The following is a 21,637-nucleotide window of genomic DNA, read 5'->3' as shown; positions in this document are numbered from 1 at the left end:
TTGTTTACAAACTGAATGAAGTGGTGACCTAGTTTTACGGAGGAAATACATGCGAGCGTTTGATTGGTGGAATTTGAGACATGCTGTCTATTGATTGGTTAATGTCTGCATAAATTTCCACATGGCCTATAATCACATGGTTTTGTTTACATCAGCTGATCGCGGACCACATGTATACAATTCTAATATATCTGGTGCGTATATTGTATTAAGCATAAGAAACTGGGAATATGGTGATGGTTATTATAAGGCTCTGTAATAAGGGGGCATGAAAATAGATTGTAATATAATATATATTTTTAAATCATTTTCTTTTGTGTTTTAAATCCAAGTGCGTAAATTCAAACAAAATAACGAGTCGAGCAAAACGCAGTAACCTGCCGCTGGCTCAGTATCAAATTTTGGTACAAATACACCTCTTTTAGAAATTACGCATTAATTTCCTAGAACCACAGTAACCGACAATATCTAGGTTATATAAAATAATGTTTTTGTTTTTTTTTGTTATTGTTCTAGTACGTTAAATGAGATGATTATCTACAGCATTAACCATATAGTTACGTAGTAGTACGAGTGTCTTATATGCGTAAGCCGTAAAAGCCCATGGAACCCCTTTGAATCATAGGTGTTTGCATGGACCCGTATGGGGCGCGGCCGAATTTGATCCTGTACAATTTTCATACGGGCTCTGAAAACCCGAGCGCAATCCACATAAGACCAGGCTCACTCTATTGATCTAATCCAACCAATCAGCACTCGCCATTTTCATGCTTTATTTCTAATATGTACGTTGTCTATGGTATCATCAGAATCGAAGTATCTCCTGAAAACACGCTTTCTCTGAGACAAAATTTAATGGTTCACTTTTGATGTTCAGCCAAACATGAAACTGGTTTAATTATTCGGCCAAGCAAAATTAGTCAGTAGTTTCTTAAAATTAGACCCACTTTTAATGAGGAGTAATTCTTTAATAATTTAGTATACTTTAAAAGAGCGTATTTTGGTTGAACAAATGCTATCCCACACTGAAACAAAAACCAAAATGGGATGTTAAGAAGTCAATTCGGTGGTACCTGAGTAGATATATAATCATTATTTGAGTTGGCCTTTCCACTATTTAAGTCGCTATATTTCGCTGTGAACTCTAAACTACGTATGCAAAAGCGTTCATTGATTTTATTAATACGCTGACACATTTGCAAAAAATCCAAAATATATCATGTTGTATGGTTTAACCATCAGTAGGTATCTTTTGTTTATACACCAGTCAATTCGTAACCACGGCTCCCCCAGTTCCGGGGAATAGCGGGGACTTTGACTTTCATGGTTACAATTGACTGGTGCATTAATGAAACCGTTTTTGAGTTTTTAAATGAGTTATATAGCCTACTGTTAACAACGTATATATAAGAAAAAGAACAATGAACAAGCGATCCAATTCCAGTTGCAAAACGATTATACTCAGTGATCGTGGTAAATTACTTCCATGTACATGTACGTATATGATGTATTATATGACACAAGTGTAGTTAAATGAAAACCCGTACTGAAGTTGTACACGACAAAAATACCATTACGCCACCGGCGGTTTATATATTTATACATAATGTCCCTATCATTTATCGACGATTTGCATGAAAAAAACATGAAAACAAAACTCCCAAGAAAAACAATAAGCAAAAAACCTTGATTCAACAAGAAAAAATACTGTACAAGTTTAAAACATTGATACTTTTCATATTGATCGTTATAATAAATATTACTGAATGAAAATAGCATGTTTTAACCTATACAAGTAACAAGTTATGATCATAATTGATTTCGCATATATATGGATTTGCATAACGCCTGAAATACGTCAAAATCCTTGCTTTGCATGTGTACGGTATTTAAAAATTAAAAATAAATTTTGAATCAAGAAAAGTTCGTGCGTAAGCCAAACCTAAATACGCTTTCGTTGTTTGCGGTTATTAAGTTATATGATATTTGCACTATATTTGATTTTTTAAAGGAACTCGCTCATTTTTTTAGACCAAAAAAGTTTTCCCGGTAATGCATCTGAACACACTTATTTTATCATTATTTAACTCCTTGATATCGCACTTGCAGAGCAAAATACAAGAATAGTATAAACAGGTATTGTGGTTTTAGTGGGGTGCGAATCAACGCCGGTAAAGTGAAGAAAAAAATAGAAAACAGACGCCTTATCCACTAGACCACCGAAACATTACCTTACTAGATATTTTGACATCTTAACAATACATTGATAGCATCACGTAATAATGTCAATCAACCAAAAACGCAGAACCAGAATCGTTCAAAGCCGTTATTTAGACGATATTTAAGCAAATGTCAATATTTCCGGCTTTTGGTATCTTAGTTCTAATACTCCTAATGATTTGCCACACTAAAAGTTTCGTCGTACAAAAAAGTGCATTTTGCAAAAACATTTCAAATGAAAATCAAGAACCAAACCTCCCCGCTTTAGAACACGTGGTAATTCGGATAGACACCTCGTGGGTATGTCTATGGAAAATATCCATCTACTCGTTGTCTATCCTATACTGATCCATATTCGTTTAAGAATTAGGTTAAACAAGGCAAACATTCTTACCAAGTTTAATAAACGTTAGGTCGAAAATGTTGCCATTGCAAAAATCTTCTGATATTTAATCTTAAGACCTATATGTCTAGACTGGTAGAAGGTGTTCACTTTAGACCGTAAGTGTACATTGTTCAGTACACATGACCTTTTGACCTAGACTTTTGACTGGATATGACATATGCCTGACATTCAAATGGAATGCACACGGGTACAAAATGTGATCTCATTCTGACCAAGTTTCATAAACATTGGTAGAACGTATGCCCTTTAGACCGTTAGTAACGTTTTCAGTACACATAACCTTTTGACCTAGTGTTTGACTGAATATGGCATATATGACTGATATTCAGATAAAATTCATAGAAGGTAGGTCTACAATAGTCTCAGTGTTAACAATGTTTTCGCGCATTTGACCTGTTCATTCACGTTCCTATCCAGCATGCACAATAATCAAACATTACTTCTAATCTAGAATTATGAAGAGTATGTTGAAACTATGTCAAATAGTGTGTTAGTAAGGTTTTACAAACATTTTATCAGGCATTTTCTAAATCAACTCTATTTGGAATGTGTCACACAGTACATTTTTCCGTTTCATGGTGTTTCGTAAAAGAGGCGGATTGTTGCCTAATGAAAGATGGACTTAAAACGGCCATGACACACAACAATTGTGAATGATTTTTAACTTATCAAGTGCTGTATGTAAATATACTGGTAACTATAGCCTAAAGCCCCGTTTTCACCCCCCCCCCCCCCGTACGGCCAAATTAAATTCCGCAATCAAGCTTGACCAGGTGTTTGGTCCGGCGGGATGGACCTAAAAAGATCAACTCAAGACGTACCCTTCCTGACAGGATGCCGACACACACCCCGACCCGTTCAACACGACCAGCCAGACATTTTCTAGATCTCTACCCGACCTTGTTCTATCGGGCAAGATCGCAGCACGATAAAAATACTTTCGAGGGCAACAACATGGAAGTTCAGCAGCAGGCATTATATATACGTTGGTTAATTGTTGCCATACAGCTGGCCACTATTGTGGCTGAGGAGGAAGAACAGGAAGATGCTCAGGCTGAGAATAAGGCGTAAGGCTTGTACGACGGCGCAAGGCTTTCTGGTGTAGGAAGAGGCTGGCACGTAGGACATTGTTATTGACAGCATGAACAACTCGTTCAAGAACTTCCAAACGAAGTGGAATCTTCCTCATACCTGTGGGGCAATTGATGGCAAGCATGTCCGTATACTGAATCCGAAGGACTCTGGTTCACCATTCTTTAATTACACGGGCCTTTCCACGATATTCATGGCAGTCGTCGATGCAAACATCCAAGTTCTTCAAGATCAGTGGCAGAGCTAATGACAGTGCCTCGGATGCTCAGTTGTTTAACAACTGTGAACAGAAGAACCTGTTAGAGCATGGCATTCCCAGCCCACTGCCTGGCGATGAAAATAATACTCCATAATACTTCATATGGAATGATGCTTTCCCACACAGAACATAATTATTATTCAGTATTTTAACATTGTCACAATCCAATTTGTTAAATTTTGTCATATTTGGCCAGTGCATATAAAACCTTATAAATGTTGTTATGAGCATAAACCAGTACTTAACTAGGCCTATCGCTGAAAGTGATTAATGCACCCGCCGCCCTAATAGGAAATATTTAGAAATACCACCTAAAATTAAAATTCCGAGAAGGGTGTTAATTTGTTGTTCATTTTTGGATTGTCTTTTTTTTTTGAAAAAATAGAAACTATAGGTATTTTGATCTTCTGCAGTGAACAAGCTTACATGCCAACATTTAAATCTTATTTCTTTCGAGTTATGCGGGACAAAATGTTGATTGAAGAGAAATAAATAATCAAAGGAGTACTAGAAATATCCATGAAATACCATCAAACCCCTTTGCTTGAACTCCATGTTATCGTCAACTTGGTTATCTCATGAACTTTGTATAAACTGCTATCACTGATATGCTCCGGACGAGAAAAAATACAAAGGAAAACTGTGTAATTAGCTAAAGTAGTTATGGTTTTTGCACACTGCACTTTCTCTCATTGTAATTTACAGTTGTATGAAGTTTAATTAAAAGCCATTTGATAGTTTTCAAGCTATACAATAAACAAGAGGGCCAAGATGGCCTTATATCGCTCACCTGAATTAACTTAAAAAGATGCTCTGGACTTTTCTAAAATAAATGGGCAATAACTCTCAGGTGATTACAAAGCTAGCCTGGAAGCCCGTATGCCAAAAGTGAAACTCGACTTTATCTCATATTTTAAACAGGCGTATAAAAACATGAAAAGTATGTATTTGTTTAAAAAGTTACAAAGGGCCATAACTCTTAATATTTAAGTTGGAGTTACATAATTTGTCACAAACAAGATGACCCATAATTATTCGAATTTGAGCTAGAAATCAACGGAAACACATTTCTGACAAATTTCCAGGATATTTGGGCTTAAAATGTTACCTCTAGAGTGTTAACAAGGTGTTTCCATATTTGGGCTCTGTGACCTAGTTTTTGACCCCAGATGACCCATATTCGAAATTGAGATAGAAATCACCGAAACAACCTTCTTGACAAATTTCCAGGATATTTGGGCTGAAAATGTTACCTCTAGAGTGTTAACAACGTTATCAAGGTTTTTCCATATTTGGGCTCTGTGAACTAGTTTTTGACCCCAGATGACCCATAATCGAACTTGAGCTAGAAATCAACGAAAACACATTTTTGACAAATTTCCCGGATATTAGGGATGAAAATGTTACCTCTAGAGTGTTAACAAGGTTTTTCCATATTTTGGCTCTGTGACCTAGTTTTTGACCCAAGATGACCCATAATCAAATTTGAGGTAGAAATCAACGAAACAACGTTTCTGACAAATTTCCAGGATATTTGAGCTGAAAATGTTACCTCTTGAGTGTTAACAAGATTTTTTCATATTTGAGCACTGTGACCTAGTTTTTGACCCCAGATGACCCATATTCGAATTTGAGCTAGAAATCAACGATACAACCTTTCTGACAAATTTCCAGGATATTTGGGCTGAAAATATGACCTCTAGAGTGTTAAAAAGGTTTTTCCATATTAGGGTTAAGTGACCTAGTTTTTTTTATCCCCGATGACACATATTCGAACTCGCGCGAGTAATTACTGGGACAAAAATCCTGACCAAGTTTAGTGACAATGAGGCAAAAACGTGACCACTAGAGTGTTAACAAACTTAGTGTGGACGTCCGACGTACGGCGGACGACAGACATTCATCGATCCTAATAGCTCACCCTCAGCCTACAGCTAAGGTGTATTAAAGAGTAACAAAGGGCAATAACTCTGTAATTAGCTGGAATACAATTATGGTTCTTGTACACGGCTCTTTCTCTTATTTTTCTTTACTATTGTATGACGTTTTATTAAATTCCATTAAGCAGTTTTCAAGTTATGCTTCAGACAAGAAAAGGTAATGGGTAATGACTCTATGATAAGATTAAATAGAATTATGATTTCTGTACACTGCACTTCCTCTCATTTTTCTTAACCATTGTATGAAGTTTAATTCAATTCCATCAAGTTATTTTCCAGACAGAAGTATGACAACAAAAAACAACGACAAAGTGTAATAACTCTGTAATTTTCTAAAATAGAGTGATGGGTTTTGTACGCTGCACTTCCTCTCATAGTGCTTTACCATTGTATGATGTTTCATGAGGTTCCATCTGATAGTTTGCCAAAAGTAACCAATGGCAGTAACTCAGTAATTAGCTAAAATAGAGTTGTTGTACACTGCACTTTCTATCATTATGTTCTATCATCGTATGGTGTCAAATTTAATTATATCCATAAGTTTTCAAGTTATGATCTTGCCAGTTCACCATATACTGCAGCATTGCATCAGATTTAGTTTATCACATACATCTAAAAGCATAATATTAAAAAGTAAATTCAATGAAAACAAGACACACAGTAACTGCTCCGTTAATTAACTACCTCTAGATAGGATTTTTCTTTTACAACACCCAGTTACTATGAGTGACACTTCAATCCAACTTTTGGTAAATGCATATATGGAATAGAAATGGGTATATGTCTTTAAATGCCCAATATGGGACATAAGTCACTCCTGTAACAGCTGAGTTGTGCTTGTGAAGGTTTCATCTATAATAAACAATGATTTCTCAGGCAGGGTTTATCCTGGCTCATAGGGCCTGTTTCAATAAACATCTTAGTAGTACAGTGGAAGTCTCTTCATGTAATATTTTTTGCTATACATTTGTACAATCTTACCGATAGCCAGTATTATTGTTGAAACAAAATTTAATAATTAACAAGCAATTCCGTTTAATTGATATCCCCCGCCTGATTAGACAAAGTGCATGTAGATAGAATGGAAATCAAGTATTGGTGAAAAATTCCAAACAAAGTATTCAATACAACTGCGGAGTGATGGACTCTTATGAACTTTGCATAATGATGAAATGAGTTTGTTTGCAATAAGAGTTTTGTATATATCATAGCATTTAGATTTGTCCTAGTAACCTAGGTTTTGACCCCATGTTACCAAGTTTCAAACTAATAAATAAATTACATCAAGGCAAACATTCTGATTAAGTTTTATGACGATTGGGCCAATAATATTGCCTCTAGTGTGCTTACAAAGTTCTTGTAAGATTTGACCTAGTGTCCTAGTTTTAGACTCTGTGTGACCTAGTTTCAAACATATCCAAGATTTCATCGAGGTGAATATTCTAATCAAGTTTCATGAAAATCGGATATATTACCTCTGGTTTTTGATAACATATGACCCAGTTGGAATTTGTGCAAGAGTTCATCAAGGAAAACCTTCTGGTTAAGTTTGATGACTATTGGACCAATATAATGTCTGCAGTGTGTTCCATAGAATGTTATTTGATTTGACCTAATGACCTAATTTTTGACCCCATGTGACCCACTTTTACAAGAGGTCAAGTTCGAACTTTATCTGACCAATCTCTTCAAAGATAATGTTAATGCAGAAAAAAATGTGAGGGAAAGACAGACGAACGGACAGACAATGGCATTATAGTATCCCCTCCCGACACCTTCCGTTCAGCAGATAATTATAAAACAAAAATAATTAACTTGTTGGCAATGGCGACATTCCCACATATTTATTTTTTTGAAGTTATGACTAAGATCCTTTATTGATAGTGGGCCCATTTTGAACAAACTGTTGGAGAACGTCTAGCTGACCTATATATGTATTTCATTTAGGTAAGCTGAAGGACAAACAGTTATTTAAAAGAATTAACAACAAATAATTATGCTTATATAAACAATTTTCCATACAAAATCTATAATTATATTTAAACAGTACTGAAATATGACAATAATGGAAAATGGCGATGCAAAATGTTGAGTTTTGTATGATTTTAATAATACTTAATAAACAGTGGAAAATAGAGATCAGACCATCAATTTCAAATTTCATCAGATATATAGAAGTCTGAGGTGTGCTAATCATAATAGGACTATATTAATATGCGATGTCAAAAAATTACCTTACTTAAATGTTATGTTAGTACAGAGTTACATTGCAGCAGTGGGCATTGAGGAGATACAAACTTATTTTTATAAGAGACATCCAAGTAAATAAATAGATAAATGTGAAGAGTTGTCTGATTATTCTGATGATAGATTATGAAAGCAGACTGATAAGGAAACACTTATATTTTTCCTTGACTTAAACTCTTAATACAGCTATCCTTGACTTAAACTCTTAATACAGCTATCCTTGACTTAAACTTGTCATACAGGTATTCTTGACTTTAGCTCTTCATACAGTTTATCAGGAGAAAATACGCCAAACTCTGTGATTATTCCACCAGTGATCAACTCGGCTGGCGTAACATCAAATGCTGGATTATAACACTCTATGCCTGTAATGACACAAATTTGTATAAAGAATGAATCAAAGGCTTTATCTAAATATTTCATAATCAAATATGAGGCAACTGAAGAGTGAAAAACATACAACAATTGTGAACTGAATATTAAATGTCCTTGCAAAATAGAAAGTTTGACGAACTATACTTGTATTCTAACTTTTTATATATTGCTTTTTAACATGCATGTACATAATCTGATGACCAAAATAATTTTAATCATTCCTTATAAAATCATTAAAACCATTTTTGTTAACATCGAGTACAGATTGTTTTACCTTCAGCTGCAATCCTGATATCCTTCACATACAGCATCTCTTTAGGTGGCCGTTCCTCTATAACGATCTCCTTACCCGTCTCCTTCTGGGAGTCAAATGTAGTCGTTGGGCAAGCAACATAGAATGGCACATTGTGATATTTGGCACATATGGCAATCTGGTAAGTGCCAATCTTGTTAGCTGTGTCACCATTTTTCACGACCCTATCAGCACCGACCACCACCGCAGTGATATTCTTCTCTTTCATCAACATGGAAACCATGCTGTCACAGACTAAAGTGGCAGGCATTTTCTCAAACACAAGTTCATAAGCTGTAAGTCTTGCCCCTTGGTTGTATGGTCTAGTCTCAGTGCAGTATACATGATCCAGTCTATCGAGTTCTTGTAATTTTCTGATTACACCTGAAATGAACACAATTCAAATAAATAAAACAAAACATTTCATACAGACTTACAAGGAAGTCTACTTAATGCAAGTGCTAGCAAAAATATTTTGAATAATACATACTTGTTCGTAAAAGCCAGCTAGAATATTTCTAGTGAAAAGTATATAATAAGTGAGTGGAAAAAATACTGTATATAGCAATAACAAGCACAAAATGAAATACCATTTCCATAAGGCAAGGAAAATGAAAGTCTGCATTTATGTATTTGCTGCAATATGTGCTACATCTGTTTATTTTATTCACATTCAGTTTGTTAGAAATTGTACATGTAGCTCTATTTAGCTTTCTCAAATATGTTATTAGTTCTTTACTAAAATTATCAACTGCTTTCCACGCTATGTTGATTTCAGTTGATTGTGAATGCACAATAGAAGCGAACAGGAAATGGGAAATGGGAAAGTTGTTTGTTTGAGTGTTTTAAGCAAGTAAAATATTAAATCAACTATTATGTAAATAGAGCGAGACATGAACGTGAGTGTAAAAGAAAGATGGCTAATTGAACACAAGGGCTTAGCTTCCTATTGCCTACACTTTTATTCCGAAAACAATGCTGGACATAAACTTAAGGTTCTAAAGTAAAATGTCAAACAATCTGGGTACTTGTTAATTTATTTACTGGAAGGAAACCTACACTAAATTGCACCTTCAACATCCTAGCTCAAACAGAATTCCAGGGGGCAATCCCTGAACCGACATCTAGTATTTGGCCTACACATCACTTTTAGTTGATCACAGCCCTGGTATGTACAGGCTAAATGAAATTTTGACATTCTGTATTTGAAACCTTAACAAAGTACCAGTTCAGGCTTTATTACCTTTTTGGTACATTACAGCTTGGCCAATTTTCATAGAAGATGAAAGCTCAAGAAATACAAGCCCTACATAATGTAATTGTGCCGATGCAAAATAATGCCATGCTTTTTAATTTTGCTGCATTATCATGTTTAACTTTAACTTTAATAGAGGCATAATAAATAACCTTTTATTGCATGAACCTATATTGTGCACCTTTATACAAACAGTATGGTCTCAAACACAATGAAAACAAAATAATTCCCAATAGTGTCAAAGGTCTCTGGCCTGCCATACCTAAAGCTGTACCATATCCTGCTGTGGCCAGGGAACCTGTATTGCAGTGTGTTAACATGCGAATACACTTTCCCTCACGCTGCTCCAAAATGTCCTCTGCACCATATAGACCTATCGCTTTGTTGGTAGCTACATCATCTTTAAACATCTTTTCAAAGGCCTCCAACATCCTGAATAAAAACAATTTGTTGAGGCACAAAGGCAGTTCAAAATTTCCTAAACTGTTAAATTCACTAACAATTCAATCAATATATTTTTCATGTGACACATCAAATGATTTCAGCAACTTTCTTATCATCACAGTAATGTTTTATTGCACAACCTCAGTTTTACCTCAGAAATAATTCAAGTATGATATAAATAGAATATCACTTTCGTTGTCATTTTATACGAAATATATTAAACTTTGTAATCTAAATTGATAACTCGTGTGACTCCAATTTTCGTTTTTAGAAATCTTGTTTAACCAGAGATTGCTGTTTTGAAAATCGCTTGACTGCCCCATTGAAAAATGGTTGTAGCTGAGAAATAATCAATGATGGACATGATTATGCATACTTTTGGACTGGAGACACATTCTTTAGTTGTTAAGCAGAAACAATTTTTCAGCCAACATATCATTTTCACCAGGTCACCATGACCTTGACCTTTGTCTAATTGAACTCTAAATCAATAGGGGTCATTTACTAGTCATGAACAACTTGCATACCACTTACATTGTTCCTGGACCCAAAGAATCATCAGTTATTGAGCACAAACCATCTTTTCACCTCAAGGTCACCACAACCTTGATCTCTGACCTACTGATCTCAAAATCAATACAGGTAATCTACTGGTCATGACCAACCTGCATACCAAGTCTGATGTTTCTGGGTCCAATTGTCTATTATAACTGAGCGTAACTGAAGTGTGACGCTTGGACCCACTGTTGGACAGGGCAAAACAATATAGCTCCCCGTGAATGGGGGAGAGATAATAAAGTCCCTACTGAAAGACCACTCATGAAATATTCTCGATGTATATAATCATGAAAAGTAGATGTTCATGATTATATACATCAAGGATATTTCATGAGTGGTCTTTCAGTAGGGAATTAATTCATGTACCTTCTTAGAATAAAGAAATATAAAATCAAAAGTGGGTTAATAAATGATACCTTTGTTTGATATCTTCAACTGTTAGTGATTTATCTAGACCACATTTCTTGGCTATATTGATAAACTTCACAGCTGCATCGTTCATATTGACAGCAGTGGGGCGTGAGGTGACAAGATACTCCAGCTTCTCCTGTATAAAGTGCACTGTTTCCTCTATGTTGGTGAAGTCATTTTTCAGGATTTCTACTCCAAGGCTGAGGCATCCTACAATTGCAATAGCAGGTGCCCCTCGTACCTGCAACAATGAGGAAAAGTTTGTATTTCGATTGGTCAACAAGGGAAGTAAATCAGATAATACTTCTTTTTTTTCTAATTAATTAAAACATTATGATATACATGAAACTATTTAATATAAGATAAGATGTGTTTTAATACACCTGTTAAAGAGATTTTTTTATACACTTTCTGGTGGTTTAGAGAGATTTTTAAGTGAAATGAATTGACGCCAAATGGCGAAATGACAAGCCCATTGAAAGAGCCGTTGTCACAGGCATAATGCTCTTCCATGTAACTGGAACACAGATTGACATGGAGTTGAACAATAAGCAGATAATTCTTATTGTATGGTAAAGATACAGTCTGGACAAGGTTCAGACCAGAAGGACGAACAGACACACTGACACACATACATGGAACCTGCAACTCAAATCCTACAATGCATGCTCAAGATACACCCCAGACAAAGTTCATTTCAAATAGACAGACAAACTGACGCAGGCCTCAATGATATTTTCACTATTTTCAAATATTAGCTCTTTCTGCTTTCCAAAACCAACACCAGCACACACAGGGCTGGGACACATTATCAACATTATTATTTCCAAAACGACATAAATACATGCGGGTGCAATACAACGACTTTTAATACCAACTTAAGACACATACTAAAAAGAAAAAAATGTTTGATTCAGGTGATTCAGATTCATATGTCACTCATGAAATATAACTCTTGAAGCTAACTCAGTATGATCTTTTACGGTATTACGATCTTAACACTGAAACAAAAAAATTTCCTCTATTTAATACAGACATTATGTTTATCAAGTATTATGCATTTAATAATTCCAGGAAAACCGAATTAAGCTAAGTGATAATGACACACTCATGTTCCAGTTTGCTGCAAAGTGCCAAGTATTATATGCACTGGAACAAATATGTTGTAAGCAAAATTCTCAGACTTAAAGTTAAAGAGATGATACTGTAAATGCTTCTTACTAGGAGAGATGTTGAAACTGACAATAAAATTCATTCTGACTATAGGCTGGAGGAGAAATATGTTCAATGTTCCTTTCATTTGAAAATAAAAGACAATTAAATAATCATTATCACATTATTGGTACAATAACTAGAATTCAATTGAAAATTAAAATACATTTTATATCAAATAACTGATTTATAGTTATAATAAAAACAACAAAACTGGGACAAGCCAAGCAGCCAGAATTTCAATAAAAAAAAACTGTTAAGAGGCATACTGGCACTGAACAAGAGACACTGATCGAGAGACACTGCTCGAGAGACACTGATCGAGAGACACTGATCCACAGACATTGAGCCACAGACACTGAATAAATGACAGACGGAATATGTCGCTGACAAGGGACACTGAACCACAGACACTGAATGAGAAACAAACAGACACTTAACTGGAGACTCTGAACTATAGACACTGAACTTGAGACACTGAACAATAGATACTGAATGACAGACACTGAAGAAGAGACACTAAACTAGAGACATTGAAAGAGAGACATTGAACAACAGGTACTGAAGAAGAGACACTGAACTATAGCCACTGAACGACAGACACTGAACTATAGACACTGAACAACAGACACTAAACAACAGACATTGAACAACAGATGCTAAACTATAGACACTGAACAACAGACACTAAACAACAGATGCTAAACTATAGACACTGAACAACAGACACTGAAGGAAAGACACTTTAACAAGAGACACTGAACAAGATATACTGAAAAAGACCCAGTGAAGGAGAGACACTGAACTATAGACACTAAACGACAGACAATGAACTAAAGACACTAAACAACAGACACTAAACAACAGACACTGAAGCTGAAGCAGAGACACTGAAGGTGGACACTGAAGGAGAGACACTGAACAACAGACACTAAACAACAGATGCTAAACTATTGACACTGAGCAACAGACACTGAAGGAAAGACACTTTAACAAGAGACACTGAACAAGATATACTGAAAAAGACCCAGTGAAGGAGAGACACTGAACTATAGACACTAAACGACAGACAATGAACTAAAGACACTAAACAACAGACACTAAACAACAGACACTGAAGCTGAAGCAGAGACACTGAAGGTGGACACTGAAGGAGAGACACTGAACAACAGACACTAAACTATAGAGACTGAACGTCAGACACTGAAGGAGAGACACTGAACTAGAAACACTGAACAACAGACACTTAACAACAAAAACTGAAGGAGAGACACTGAACGACAGACACTGAAGGAGTGACACTGAACTAGAAACACTGAACACCAGAAATTGAACAACAGATACTGAAGGAGAGACACTGAACAACAGACACTGAACTATGGACACTGAATGACAGACATTGAACGACAGACACTAAAGGAGATACACTGAAGGAGATACACTGAAGGAGATACACTGAAGGAGAGACACTGAACAACAGATACTAAACAACACTGAACAACAGATACTAAACAACAAACTCTGAACAACAAACTCTGAACAAGAGACACTGAATGACAGACACACCATGTCACTGAACCAGAGACGCACAATGTCAGTAACCGAGAGACACACAATGTTACAAAATGAGAGACACACAATGTCAATGAACAAAAACACACAATGTTACTGAACAAGAGACGCTGAATGAAAGACACTGAACAACAGACACTGAAGGAGAGACACTGAACAACAGATTCTGACGGAGAGACAATGAAGGAGAAACACTGAAGGAGAGACACTGAACTAGAAACACTGAAGAAGAGACACTGAAGGAGAGACACTGAACAAGAGACACAGAGGGAGAGACACTGAACAACAGATACTGAAGAAGAGACACTGAATGAGACACACTGAAGAAGAGACACTGAAGGAGAGACACTGAACAAGAGACACTGAACAAGAGACATTAAACAAGATCAACAGAGCGAAAGACACTGAAGAGGAGACACTGAACAACAGATACTGAAGAAGAGACACTGAAGGGGATACACTGAACAAGGGACACTGAACAAGATACACTGAACAACAGACACTAAAGGAGAGACACGGAAGGAGAGACACTGAACGGGAGACACTGAACAACACTTAATGAGAGACACTGAACAACAGACACTAAACAACAGACACTGAATGATTTCAAGGCACATAATGTCACTTAATTGCGAAACATACAATGTCACTGAACAAGAGACGCGCAATGTCACTGAACCAGAGATGCACAATGTCACTGAACATGAGACATGCAATGTCACTGAACAAAAGACGCTGAACGAGAGACACTGAATGAGAGACACTGAACAGCGGACATTGAACAACAGACACTGAATGAGAGGCACACAATGTCACTAAATGAGACACTTATAATGTCACTGAATGAGATTCACGCAATGTCACTACACAAGAGACCAGCAATGTCACTGATAAAGAGACACGCGATGTCAATGTCACCAAACAAGAAACACGCAATGTCACCGAACGAGAGATTAGCAATATCATTGAACAAGAGACACACATTGTCACTAAAAGAGAGGCAGGCAACAACACTGAAAGAGAGGCATGTTATGTCACTGAACCAGAGACAGGCAATATCACCCAACGAAAGACACGCAATGTCACTGAAGAAGAGACACAATATGTCACAGTGACAGCTTGTACCATTTCTATAACAATTTACTTCATGCTGCAGAGAGGAGTGATCCGCAACATTTGACAATACGATTTTCTGAATACATGTTTGTCGGGTCATAATTTGGAATATAGTACAGTACAAAGTTATTTGTATGGAATTATTTAAACCTGCATTTTCTTGATTGCATGCCAAGCATCTTCGGTGTCGTTTATTGAAATGTACACCGACTGTGTCGGTAAAAGGAGCTGGTCAAGTATGTCTAGGTGTCCTCTGCGATACCTGATTGCTTCCAGAGTCATCTTAAAAAGAATATAGAACTTATGATGCCGTGTATGATAGATACTCTTTAAATGTGTCTGATGGAGATTTTGCGCTATTAGGGAGAAGCTGGTAACACAATTATTTTTTTTATATAAAGTACATCTTTCACGTTCGTGTTTAATATAAAAGTTCAAAAATGGAATATTGATGTAATCTTTATTTGAATATATTCATCACTAAATCTGTACGCTAATTCCTGTGCTAGATATGTGTTTGCTAATGCTAGTCCCTTGAAAAGCACTCTTCAAAAGGAGATAGCTGTCATTAGTACTTGTTGTTTTTTAAGTCTCTTAGAATACGTACTGTACAGTAGATTGATAGGTTTATGCAAATTAATATTTATAAACTTATAAAGCAGCTTTATTTCTACCTAAATGTCTTATTGTCAAATCTCTCATTTTATATATTTATTGGCCAGCATACGTCATATGTATTCATTAGTCCAAATAATTGTACGTTGGCGGATTTTTTTTAGATTTTTGATATGGCAAATCCTTCACGTACAAATTGTTTAGTATCAAAAGTGGGTAGTTGTTCCGATCAGGATTCCGGGTTAAAGCATATAGAGTCTATAAAATATCATAAAAACAAGAAATATTACCAGATAATGTTATTTTATATTAGTTCCGTACACACAAAATAAATATCCAACTTATAAGTATGAGTTTGACGGCTTTTTTTCATTTCATTCTGTCAAAACAGAACGATATATACATGAAGGGCACCTGCAAGGCTTTAGGGCACAGTTTTAAATCGCTCGGAACATTTCGGCCATGGCCGAGTTGTTACGATTGTATAACGAGGTCTATCTCGAAGCTTTGTCGGAGGAGGCCGAGTTATTACGATTGTATCGAGTTGTTCCCCTTCGCATAATTGTTTTCTGTGTCAGTCAACTTTCGTTTTATTCGAAAGGTAAACAACTAGTTTTAATGCATTAAATGCTTGTTTAGTGCAAAATAACATTTCAATTACATGGTAAAATATGAATATAACTCTTTATGATCAATTTCAACCATAAAATACTTCACTTAAAGCAATTTCAATATTTTTCAAACACCCCCGTTTTTTGCACATTCCCGTTTAGACGTTAGGGATTGGAAGAATCCCGTATAACACGTCTATTATTTTAGACTAATGTATTCATATATCTAAAACTGCATTACTTTCTTTTCAGACAACTCACCCAGTCACTGTTCTCAGAAACTGCCTTGTACTGATGGAAGAAAACGAGGAAGATGAGGATAGGTATAATACTTTTATTAATGTATGAAATAATAGCTCGTAAAAATTTGTTTTTTGGAAGCAAGGCAGTGCCCATCTAAAAGTAAAGACAAAAGTAAAAAATCATAAATACCCAGCAATTGCTTAAATATAACTCTTTGTTTAATATAACTCTTTGTTTATTAATTTTCAGTGAACTGTCCCTGTTAGAATACATGCCAGATGACCTGTTGTTAGAAATATTCAAGCTGTTGAATTGGCGAGATCTTATAAGGCTGTCAGCTACATGCACCAAGTTCCGACAGATTTGCTCAATAAGTGCCTTATGGTACACAGCTTTAAATGTTTAAAAATGATCTTTTATCCTGTTTATGAATTATGCCCCCCTTCAAAGAAGAGGGGTATATTGCTTTGCACATGTTGGTCGGTAGGTCGGTCGGTCGGTTGATCGTTCGGTCCGTCGGTAGACCAAAGCTTGTCTAAGTAGTGATAACTGAACAATTTCTGGACGTATAGTCATCAAACTTGACATGAAGGTTGGGTCTGACCAGTAGATGACCCCTATTGATTTTAGGGCTCATCGAGTCAAAGGTCAAGGTCATAGTGACCTTTAATGGTAAAATAATTTTAAAGCTTGTCTGAGTGATAACTCAACAATGCCTAGACCTACATGTATGGTCATCAAACTTGATGTGGAAGTTGGGCCTGACCAGTCGATGACCCTTATTGTTTTTGGGGCTCATTGGGTCAAAGGTCAAGGTCACAGTGACCTTGAATGGTAAAAGGTTGTCCGAGTGATAACTCAACAATGCCTGCACCCATGGCCCTCATAATTGACTTGGAGGTTGGGCCTGACCAGTAGATGACCACTATTGTTTTTGGGGGTCATCGGGTCAAGGTCACAGTGACCTTGAATGGTAAAAGGTTGTCCATGTGATAACTTGACAATGCCTGCACCCATGGCCCTCAAACATGACTTGGAGGTTGGGCCTGACCAGTAGATGACCCCTATTGTTTTTTGGGCTCATCAGGTCAAAGGTCAAGGTCACAGTGACCTTGAATGGTAAAAGGTTGTCCGAGTGATAACTCGACAATGCCTGCACCCATGGCCCTCAAACTTGACTTGGAGGTTTGGCGTGACGAGTAGATGGCCCCTATTGATTTTAGGGGTCATTGTGCCAAAGGTCAAGGTCACAGTGACTTTGAATGATAAAAGGTTGTCCGAGTGATAACTCAACAATGCCTGCACCCATGGCCGTCAAACTTGACTTGAAGGTTGGGCCTGTCCAGTAGATGACCCCTATTGATTTTAAGGGGTCAAAGGTCAAGGTCACAGTGACCTTTGACGCAAAAAAGTTAACAAATCTTCTCCCAGTGATATCTCAACAATGCCTGAACCTATGATCATCAAACTTGACATGGAAGTTTGGCCTGACCAGGAGATGACCCTTATTGATTTTAGGAGTCATTGGGTCAAAGGTCAAGTTCACAGTGACCTTGAATGCAATAATGTTTCAAGTGATAATTCGACAATGCCTGCACCCATGGCCCTCAAACTTGACTTGGAGTTGTGTCTGACCTGTAGATGACCCCTTATGATTTTAGGATTCATCGGGGCAAAGGTCAAGGTTACAGTGACATTGAACGAAAAAAGCTTGTCTGTGTGATAACTTGTAAATGCCTGCACCAATGGCCCTCCAAACTTGACATTTAGATTTTTGGTGACCAGCTGATGACTCCTTTGGATTTTGATGTCATAGAGTCAAAGGTCATGGTCATAACACACTCTATCCTCAAACTTTGAATGGTCATAATCTTAAAACTGCCTCAATGGCATCCAATGTCAGTGACAAATTAGCTGTCATTTCGGTCCCTGCATATTTCATTGAATTATCTATATTATCCTGACAACATGGCGCTCAGGGGGGCCATAATGTTTGACAAACATCTCTTGTTACATTTTTGTTATTATGACTTTAAGTACATTTAAACAGGAACATTTCTAATCTTTGTTGCCATATTATGACAGTTATTGACACTTCTCTATATTATTCATTTATTTCAATTGGATAAAGCTACATGTATGTGTTGCACCAAATAATTACATAAAGCAATACGTTCAACCATGATTTAGTCGAAATTAAACTCTTCATTTTCTTGATTAAGACATTACAGACCTGTAAATTACTCTGATGTATTCATAAGTGTGTTTCCCGGTGATTTATTTTAAAAATTTCTATTGCAGGTTAAGTTTAAGAAAATTGAAATTTGTTGATTGCCACATTCCGGATTCTAGAAAAATTTTGGAAGTGTTGCAGAGGTCATCAAATGCTGGTAAATTTCCTTTTATTATGATAATTTATCAGCAGGTTTGATTAGACAAACTATCTGTATGAAACACTGTTTGTGACAGAAGTATTAAGCAGCCAATGTAAATGCATAACGTTATTCATCGACGAAACACTCTCCTTTATTATAATTATTTATTATTACATCAAACCTTCGTAATTAATGAAGTATTAAAGGTAACTTTATTTTGCATATACCATTTTTCAAATTATGCCCCTTTATTATTCAAATTTGGTAATGGTTTTGCATGTAACTAATCAAGTGTATGTTAAGCAGACTAAGGCGCTTTATTATACAATTTAGAAATTCTGGTTAAAAGCTGTGAGATTGTCGTGCATGCTGTCTCTGTGAGAGCTTTTATTTTTTAAGCATCAACAATTCTTTATCGCAGAACACATTATCTTGGATGATGTGCTCATTGAAGACAATATTGTGGCACAGTCAACCAGCAGGAATGAGCTTGAAGCCATGGAGATGACAGAGGGGCCAGACAGACAGGGGCCAGTGGAGGGGTCAGTAGTGGAGGGACTTCAGCCACCGGATAGGTTCATCCTGGATGTACTCAAACTGTGCCCTCATGTGGCAAAACTGGACCTGTACATGAAGACAATAACAGACAGAGCTGGTCAGAACAATATTTTTAGTATCTTACTTTCAGAGAATTGTGACAGACATTGTCTTGAAGAGGTCTTGTATATGTGTAACTGTTATAGATTATAATGTTATTAATTAGGTGACTTTATATTGGCCTAGTTATCTGTCCGAGGTTAGCTGTATTTGCCTGAGCTCGAAAGGGCGAAGTCAAATACAGCTGACCGAGGACAAATAACTTGGCCAATATGAAATCACCTAATTAATAAGTATTTTATTAATTAACTATTACCATTTTGGTTAAAAACATTCTTATAACTTACCTTTAGTTCACATTGAAGCCGAATTGATCCCTTATTAATTCATGGTGTCTGCTTTTCTAGACTTGACATTGCTGATTTTGACATGCATCCTTATAGTGACATTGCACATACTTATCAATAAAGCACTGTACATTGTAAGGAAGCATGTCTTAATTTTGTACATCGTTTGCCAACACGTCAAATGTTTCACCTTCATCGTCCATTTTGTTGGCGTACAAAATCATAATACAGTAAAACTGCGATCACTCGAGGTCGCCGGTGACCGAGTTTAAACCTCGAGGGAACCAAGGTTTCGAACGACCCGATTTTCAATTCTCCAGTCTGTTATGAAATATATTTCAGTGTCTTTTAAGTTTGAAGTCGTCTGTTTACTTATACGACGATTATGTGTTACGTTGTGGAAATCGCTCATATGTTCACTATGTATACTAAATATAAAATGTAAAATAAATATCAATAAATGAATAAATAGAAATTTTTATTTCTACAAAATTGCCATATTGCAAAGCAAAGTGACAAGAAGGAATTCTTTTCAGACACTATGATGTTTGGTCGATATAGTTGTATTTATTCATATTTTTATTACTCATTTACATTTCGCACAATTAACTTCTCATAATTATCTTCTAAAATGCCCATATCAACTAATATCAGTCATGAGATAACAGTGTTAAACTGTTTTTCACACCTTATCAAATTGCCTTTCAACTGTCATAGCAATTTTTACAACTTGGGAGACATAAGGTTTTGTGCATGATTTGTGTACTAGGGACCAAGTATATTGCTCGACTCCTCGACATAATTAGGTTTTGATGCAGCGTAGGTATATTTTATATGAAAATAGAAGGAAAAAAGTTCGGGACCAAGCTCCAACCTCGAGGGAAGGCCGGTTCTCGAACGACCGGTTGTTCGAAAGACCGCAGTTTTACTGTAGTTGTAAAATCCACCAACGGGTTAAATACAACTGTTATATCAAACCGTACAAAGTGGTTCAATCGTTCAGTAGTTTTAATTATGCCAAATATATAGGTTTATACAAACACAAAATTTTCAAAACAGTCGGAAATGGAAAACAAAATGGCTACCTTTAAAATTAACTTCCAGCAGATTTCTCATATTAGGCGAGTTCCGACAGCCAATGAAAATGGCTCATTTCTCAAATCCTATATTAGGCGAGTTTTGTAGCCAATCAAAGCGGAGTAAACTCAAATTAGGCGAGTTTTGTCGATATTGGCCGAGTTTGGTCGATAAAGAGCAAGTTCTGGCATATATTGTCTTCAATTGTCTTGTATTGATACGGCAATAGTCTCTGTATCTCGTCAAATACATAATAGTTGATTAATAATATGAGATATAGATATGGGGATTCAGGTTTTATCTTTTATTTCTGAGTGTGTGTGTGTCTTCGGCACCTCAATATTCCCTTTCCATCTTTCGGTGGATACAATAT

At 36.3% G+C, this 21,637-nt stretch overlaps 2 protein-coding genes across 6 annotated transcripts in view; one reads left to right on the top strand and one right to left on the bottom strand.

Moving 5' to 3' along the window:
• Nucleotides 1-6,577: 6,577 nt before the first annotated feature.
• On the bottom strand, nucleotides 6,578-16,750 carry LOC128214061 (methylthioribose-1-phosphate isomerase-like). 3 transcript variants are annotated; one of them, XM_052920304.1, is made up of 6 exons: nucleotides 16,732-16,750; nucleotides 15,550-15,681; nucleotides 11,505-11,740; nucleotides 10,349-10,518; nucleotides 8,814-9,215; nucleotides 6,578-8,529 (listed from the first exon to the last, which is right to left on the bottom strand). In XM_052920304.1, the coding sequence occupies exons 2-6, from the start codon at nucleotides 15,679-15,681 to the stop codon at nucleotides 8,399-8,401; spliced, it is 1,071 nt and encodes a 356-aa protein (XP_052776264.1). In that variant the 5' UTR covers nucleotides 16,732-16,750; the 3' UTR covers nucleotides 6,578-8,398. The 3 variants fall into 3 exon arrangements, with proteins under 3 accessions (XP_052776264.1, XP_052776261.1, XP_052776263.1); XM_052920301.1 differs by lacking the exon at nucleotides 16,732-16,750 and adding an exon at nucleotides 16,305-16,447; XM_052920303.1 differs by lacking the exon at nucleotides 16,732-16,750 and having other exon boundaries at nucleotides 15,550-15,741.
• The window catches only part of LOC128214060 (uncharacterized), a 22,045-nt gene continuing 16,353 nt past the window's right edge, over nucleotides 15,946-21,637 (top strand). The window contains exons 1-5 of one of the 3 annotated variants that reach the window (XM_052920300.1): nucleotides 15,946-15,970; nucleotides 16,878-16,948; nucleotides 17,118-17,252; nucleotides 19,170-19,258; nucleotides 19,665-19,898. In XM_052920300.1, coding sequence (XP_052776260.1) covers nucleotides 16,920-16,948; nucleotides 17,118-17,252; nucleotides 19,170-19,258; nucleotides 19,665-19,898 — 487 coding nt within the window. In that variant the 5' untranslated portion in view covers nucleotides 15,946-15,970; nucleotides 16,878-16,919. Of the gene's footprint in view, nucleotides 16,025-16,551; nucleotides 16,616-16,877; nucleotides 16,949-17,117; nucleotides 17,253-19,169; nucleotides 19,259-19,664; nucleotides 19,899-21,637 lie in introns of those variants that run through there. The other 2 variants (XM_052920299.1, XM_052920298.1) reach the window with 2 other exon arrangements.

The sequence above is a fragment of the Mya arenaria genome, chromosome 13, assembly GCF_026914265.1.
Source record: "Mya arenaria isolate MELC-2E11 chromosome 13, ASM2691426v1".
Taxonomy (NCBI): domain Eukaryota; kingdom Metazoa; phylum Mollusca; class Bivalvia; order Myida; family Myidae; genus Mya; species Mya arenaria.
The sequence above is the reverse complement of the archived record's forward strand: the minus strand, read 5'-3'. Positions and strand labels throughout refer to the sequence as shown.

Coding starts and splice junctions, on each gene's coding strand:
- LOC128214061 (XM_052920304.1), bottom strand. CDS start 15,681: ATGACTCTGGAAGCAATCAGGTATCGCAGAGGACACCTAGACATACTT. Junction 10,519..11,504: donor GTTGAAGATATCAAACAAAG/GTATCATTTATT, acceptor GTTTTTATTCAG/GATGTTGGAGGCCTTTGAAA. Junction 8,530..8,813: donor TATCAGGATTGCAGCTGAAG/GTAAAACAATCT, acceptor GTGTCATTACAG/GCATAGAGTGTTATAATCCA.